At 40.8% G+C, this 5,545-nt stretch overlaps 1 protein-coding gene across 7 annotated transcripts; it reads right to left on the reverse strand.

Moving 5' to 3' along the window:
- LOC109832590 (protein CUP-SHAPED COTYLEDON 2-like) lies at nt 2,871–5,323 on the reverse strand. 7 transcript variants are annotated; one of them, XM_020399959.1, is made up of 4 exons: nt 5,305–5,323; nt 4,591–4,747; nt 4,031–4,332; nt 2,871–3,821 (listed from the first exon to the last, which is right to left on the reverse strand). In XM_020399959.1, the coding sequence occupies exons 2-4, from the start codon at nt 4,736–4,738 to the stop codon at nt 3,120–3,122; spliced, it is 1,152 nt and encodes a 383-aa protein (XP_020255548.1). In that variant the 5' UTR covers nt 4,739–4,747; nt 5,305–5,323; the 3' UTR covers nt 2,871–3,119. The 7 variants fall into 7 exon arrangements, with proteins under 7 accessions (XP_020255548.1, XP_020255543.1, XP_020255544.1 ...); XM_020399954.1 differs by lacking the exon at nt 5,305–5,323 and adding an exon at nt 5,174–5,272; XM_020399955.1 differs by lacking the exon at nt 5,305–5,323 and adding an exon at nt 5,090–5,266.

Consider the following 5,545-nt stretch of genomic DNA (forward strand, 5'->3'; position numbering starts at 1 on the left):
TTTTACATCAAGATGTATGATGGATAATTAGAAAGTTACATGGTGTGAGATATGTTCCTTCCTTGAGGAAAAACCTGATCTCGATTGGAGCTTTAGCTGGAGAGGGTCTGAAAGTTCGTATTGAGGATGTAGTTCTCGAGATTGTGAGAGGCTCTTGTATTGTGATGAATGACGTCAGGAGGAGTAACTTGTACTACTTGACTGGAAGTATGGTGACAGGTGAAGAGGTGGCGACTTCTATTGATTCGACTAGACTGGGGCATTTGAGGCCAGGCCATTCCAGTATTGATTTGGAGAAAGGTGCATTGACCTGTAGTTTGAAGTCCAGTGAACATTTTGATGTGAGCAAAAAGATCGAGGTGAAGTTTGGAACCTCTATTCACCGAGCTAATGGCCTTCTAGATGGAGTTCATGTAGGCATTTGGGGGCCTTTCAAGGAGGCATCATTGGGAGGTAATAGATATCTAGTTTCCTTTGTTGATGATTGTTCTAGGCATGTTTGAGTTGCAAGCAAGTCCTGTTTGAGTAAAGTCCTAGTAGTCTTCAACTGGTGGAAGAAGTGTATAGAGACTAAGACAAACAGAAAAGGCAAAGTACTCCGTTCTGATTTTGGTAGGCAGTACAAGAAGGAACCGTTTCTATATTTGTGTCGTGCTCAGGGCATTTTGAGACACTTCGATGGAAGGGAAATCTTGGGGCAACTAGATGGGGTGACAAATTTAAAAAATTGTGCCTTACTGGAGAAGGAACGATGTTTGTTGTCAAGCAGAAGTTTGCATAAGAGGTTCTGGGTTGAGGCTTTGACATATTCGAGTCATCATATTTATAGGTTATCGTCTGCTGTAATTGGAGGTAAAACTCCATTGGATAGTTGATCTGATAGTGTCACTTTTGATGAGGCTTTGATGATGGAGCCTATTGACTCTCAGGAGGTGGAGAGTTTTGGATAGATCATAGATGTATCATATATAGCGGGTGGAGAGTGATGTCACTTCACGTTTGATGGAGATTACTCCTTATTCTCCAGATCATTCTATATTGTTTAGGATTCTAACTGAGGTGACATAGTTTGGGGATCAGATAGTTGATGTTGATATAGATGATGAGTTTGAGGATCAGGAACCGGAGGTTCAGGATCAGATTTCGAGTGCGGCGGGTGGACACAGCTCAGATTTGGCTATGATTGGTAATTGTATTTCTTCTACATATAGATTTGAGGGCTTAAGCTCCAAGATAGAGTTGGTGGGGAGAGATGCAAGTTTGGAAGAGAGTTTGCCTTTTCACTTTGAGGCCAACAGGGGCGTGATCAGCTGCAGATTGGTTAATGATGATGATCGAAAGGTTGGTGAAGGATTGAGAATTCTTCTAGTTGATTGAGGTCGTTTGCGGCTATTTGGATGAACTACGTGAGGCTTGATTCCTTAGGCAAGAGGATACGTAGGCAGTCATTTTGATGCAGCCGGTTTAATGAGTTGATACCAACATTTTAGAGTTTGTTCGCATTCTCATTTGGGTTCTCGACTTGTTGTGGATTGAGTTCGTTATCGTGGATTGTTCCACTTCGTACTGGACGTAACAAGTGAGGTGTTTGATTTGGTTGGTGTCGGCTCAGTTTTGGGAAAACTTCACCGAGGTGGAGAATTGTAGAAACGGGAACGATGGCGACAAAGTTCAGGTAAATTGACGAAGGGAACATTTTGGAGGCTATACGATCGACCGCGGGCTTAGGCCAGTCGACCGGAAATGTGCACGAGTATTGGGCGTGTTTCTACACTCTGGCCGGTCGACCGTCGCGGTTGATCGCCAATCATTCTATCCAGTCAACCGCGATGGTTTCGACGGTCGACCGCCATTCGGGTTTGGGCCTGATTCTAGTTTCCTATTCTGATTGCGTTTGTGTTTTGATATATATTGAAACACGATTTTAGGGTTTGGTATTGATCAGAATTTGTTCTGAATTGAGAGGGATAATGGGTGATTTTGAGCTTTCTTGTGAGAGCAAATTGATAAGAGTTGAGAGCTTTGTTTGAGAGATTAATTTGAGGGTTTGTGAGTGATTGGTAATATCTATTTTGTGTTCTCTCTCTCTCTAATAGTGAAAACCCCTCCCATTCTTGCCCCGTGGGTAGGGGTGTGCAACGGTCAGTTCAGTTCGGTTTTTATCAAAATTTGAACAACCGAACCGAACCGTCTATAATTCAAAACCGAACCGAACTGTTGCAAGTCGGTTCGATTCAGTTCGGTTTGGTTTGTTCGGTTCTAACTTCATCAAACTTCTTATCAAATTAACAACAAACTGTGTTAAAGAAAAAAAAAGATATCAACAAAGTAGGAGATTATGAAGCATTAAACACTAATATAATGATATTGTTTGCAACCCATAATGATTCAGAAAATGAGTTTAGGGTTTGAGTCTTTGACTCTTTGGGGACGGGTCGGGTAGGGTTTAAGATCAAAATGGGTAGTATTGAACTATATTCGGTTGGTTCGGGTCGGTTCGGGTTAAAAAGTTTTCAAACGGACTCGAACCGCCCTACTCATAAAACCGATTTTTTTTTATCTGTTCGGGTCGGTTCGGTCAGTTTTTTCGGTTTGGACCGAACCATGCTCAGCCCTACCCGTGAGGGTAGGCAACTTGCCGAACCACGTAAATCTCTTGTTTTGAGTTTGTGTTGTTATTTTTGATTTGATTATGTGTGTGCTTTCTCTCTCGGCAACTTTGTGGATTCCGCTGCGCGGCCGCACAACAATATCTGATCTTTTTGACATGAGTAAGGGGCGGCTTCATGTAATTAATTTTGATTTCCTTCGGATCAATTGTAAACAAAATGACAAGGAAATACTAAAAAGACGTGACCCAAACACAATAATTATTCACATAACGTTATCTTATTCGAAAGATCACACAATTTACACACAAGCCATGGTCATCAACAAGGAGCAGTTATCACGCACACACTTGATAAATGGATCACTAATTACTAGGTAGGGATTGTGTTATTAAAAGCTAGAGCTAGCAGCTCGAGAGGGAGTCTTGAAGGCGAAGAGAAGCAGAAAGATCAAGGTGCGGAGCATCAAATTAAGGAGTGTTTGTCTGGAGCTGTCTTCACGGTCTGACATCAGGAGTTGGGGGCTGTTTCGGGTGAGAGAGTCGTGAGCACATCTTTGCAGCAGTCTGTTGTCTTGCAGTGTTTGTGTTCCATTGTTGCCGCTCCATACAAATTGCTCTGCAATAGCTGCTTCAAACTACTATTTGGATTGGGATCGGGATCGGGATCGGGAATGAAGCTAGTGTTGCTGTTTCCCAGAAGACCTGAAGTAGGTGGAGTCGAATTCATCATCTTGAACGAGTTGAAAACTGAGTGCAGAAAATTGGAGGAAGCAGAGGAGGAGTAGTGGAATACTAATGGATTATTATTGAAGCAGTCGCCCTCGTTTGGCCCTTTCTCATCCTCCGACACTGTAATACTGGAGAAGCAGGTCACGTGAGCTTCTGGTGGTTCTGATGCTGATCTGTTACGGCGATCGACCTTGCAGTTAGGACTGATGACTGTAGCATCCATCAATGGAGGTAGCAGAGGGCGGTTACCCTCCTCATCGTCGTCATCCTTATTAGTACTAGTAGTAGTCCTGGGGTCGCCCCCCAAATGATATTCCAATTCACGGGATGATTCATTATAATTATAAGAGGCAACAGAGCAGGATCCATGATTAATTAATCCCATCATATTGCGAATGCTACTTGCAGCAGCAGCAGCAGTAACTTCGACATCTGAGCTACTACCCTTCTTGAATACCCTGCATATCACCCACTCCCTCTGCTGTATATGTATATGCATATGCACAATTAATCATCATTAAATAGCTACAAATCCAAAATCATTCACAACAAAATAAGATGGCTAATTTATTGCAAATTTCTTTTTAAAAAAGAATCATCAGGTATAAATTGATTAATGAAACAAACAAAAAGTATGTATGCAGTGAAAAGGAATTAGCAGGTGAAATGAGTCCTAAAAATTTTATGTACCTTGAAAAGAGCTGAGGTGGGGAGGTCGTAAACACGAGTGTATTTGCCCTCCAATCTGTATTCGTGCATGACCCAGTTGGTTTTGTGACCCTTGGGAGCTCTCCCTCTGTAGAAAACCAGGGTCTTCTTCATTCCCACCAGCAACGTCGACCTCACTGCTGGTCGGTGTATCTCCTTATCCTTTCCTGTAGCTTTCCAGTAGCCAGACTCAGTAGCTCTGTTGGTCCTCAGCCCTGTTGGGTACTTCCTATCCCTTACACTGAAGAAGTACCACTCCTTCTCTCCCATACTCCCTCCTCTCCCTTTTATTATTACACCAAATTTAAATAACTCAATCCGATGTGGTTATTTAAAAACGATAACAACGTACTATCTGATGATAATAATAATAATAATAAGGGAAAATTGCTTGGGGGAACCAAATAAAATTCGGAGAAAGGATTTACCAGCTAGCTAATTACTACTTAATAATTTTCCCTAATAATAATAATAATAATCAACAGGACATATCTACATATAGAACAGAGAAAGGATTTACCAGCTAGCTAATTACTACTTACAGGGCAAATCCCAAGGCTCACACCTGTTGAGGTCCACCTCTCCAATGGCTATGGCACTGAACGCCTCATCCAGCACCTTCTTCGAGAGGTAGTGCGTTATCAACTCTTCATCGGTCGGATGAAAACGAAACCCGGGGGGCAACTCCATTAATTTCCCCTTCCAAGACATAATTGAACTTAAGTCAATTCACTCAACTGAAGACCAAAGCATTCCTCAATTAATTATCTATGATCAAACTGAAAAAACCAAATGAGATTTTCTCTTCTTTTCATACAAGACCAAATTACAATAAAACTTTAAACAACAATTTTATAAGAAAAACAAACATATAAGAAATTAGAGCAAACCAGCTAATATATATGAACCTTGTGTTGCTTGCGTACATATGTTTAAATCAAAACGAAAGAAAAAGAATCGAGTGAACTAGCTAGCTAGCAGCTGATTAAAGAGTTTTGGGAATTATGAATAATTAAGTAAGGTTTTCAAGGAGAGAAGTACCTTGATAGATAGAGCAAGCTATTTGATTAACACATACAAAATATTGGATTAAAAATTTTCTTTACTTCCGTTCACTTCTCTAACCTTCTTGGAAGAAAGATCGAAGCCGTTTAAGGAAAGAAATGCTTATGAGGGTGATGACTCTATATAACATAATTATACTACTCCTTTCCTTTTTTTTTTCTCGCTTCCCAGTATAGTATCCAGAAATATACCTCATCTCAATGAGACGTGCTGCCCAAGGCACTTAATCATAATCATTTTATTGATATTTTGTTCTGTCTTCGTTTTTAATTATCCCTGTCTTTCTGCGTCTTACTAAGGTAGTGATGAGCAAACAGTCATTCCAGTCGGTTTTTACAGATTTTGACAAAATCAAATCAAATCATTCTATATTGAAAATTGAATCAAACTCAGTGAATACTAGTTTGGTCAGTTCGGTGAGGTCTATTTGGG

This window comes from Asparagus officinalis, chromosome 3 (genome assembly GCF_001876935.1).
Source record: "Asparagus officinalis chromosome 3, Aspof.V1, whole genome shotgun sequence".
Taxonomy (NCBI): Eukaryota; Viridiplantae; Streptophyta; class Magnoliopsida; order Asparagales; family Asparagaceae; genus Asparagus; species Asparagus officinalis.